The following is a 509-nucleotide window of genomic DNA, read 5'->3' on the forward strand; positions in this document are numbered from 1 at the left end:
GCGGCGGGGAGCGGGGCATACTCGCCCCCCCTGCCGCTCCAGGGCCACCACCACGTCCTTGGACAAGATGCCGTCCCCCAGGCCGCCCAGGAGCCTCCGCACGTCCCTCAGCTCCACTGGGGCCTCTCTGCCTGCCACGACAAGGACACATGAGCTCAGTGCAGGCGCTCACTTGAGAGGCGCCAGCGGGGTGCTCTGCCCTGGCAGGCGAGGCAGCCCTGCCCGCTGCATCCGTGGGGATGTGGCATGGAGGGGGTGCGGGTGGCACGCTACCTGCCGTCTCCAGGCCCAGGGGTAGCTGGTGCTCCGCGAGGCGGTTGATCACGCTGAGGGCCAGCATCGCGTGAGGGCAGCCCGTGCTCTGCCCACCCCACCAGCAGCTCTGCAGCACCGTGGGGAGATCGCAGCTCACCAGCTGCTCCGCCAGGCCCCGGTGGCTCTCCATCAGCATGTTCACCACCAGCAAGCCGTTCTGCACACCTGAGGAGCCCCTGCAGGGACAGAGTGAT

At 69.5% G+C, this 509-nt stretch overlaps 1 protein-coding gene across 1 annotated transcript in view; it reads right to left on the reverse strand.

The window, feature by feature from the left end:
- Nucleotides 1-509, reverse strand: part of CUL9 (cullin 9) — a 27482-nt gene that overhangs the window by 12298 nt on the left and 14675 nt on the right. Inside the window, exons 10-11 of the mRNA XM_009894872.1 lie at nt 274-491; nt 26-131 (exon numbers count right to left, since the gene is read on the reverse strand). Of these exons, the coding sequence (XP_009893174.1) occupies nt 26-131; nt 274-491 (324 nt within the window). The remainder of the gene's footprint in view (nt 1-25; nt 132-273; nt 492-509) is intronic.

This window comes from Charadrius vociferus, unplaced genomic scaffold (assembly GCF_000708025.1).
Source record: "Charadrius vociferus isolate BGI_N301 unplaced genomic scaffold, ASM70802v2 scaffold411, whole genome shotgun sequence".
Classification (NCBI taxonomy): Eukaryota; Metazoa; Chordata; class Aves; order Charadriiformes; family Charadriidae; genus Charadrius; species Charadrius vociferus.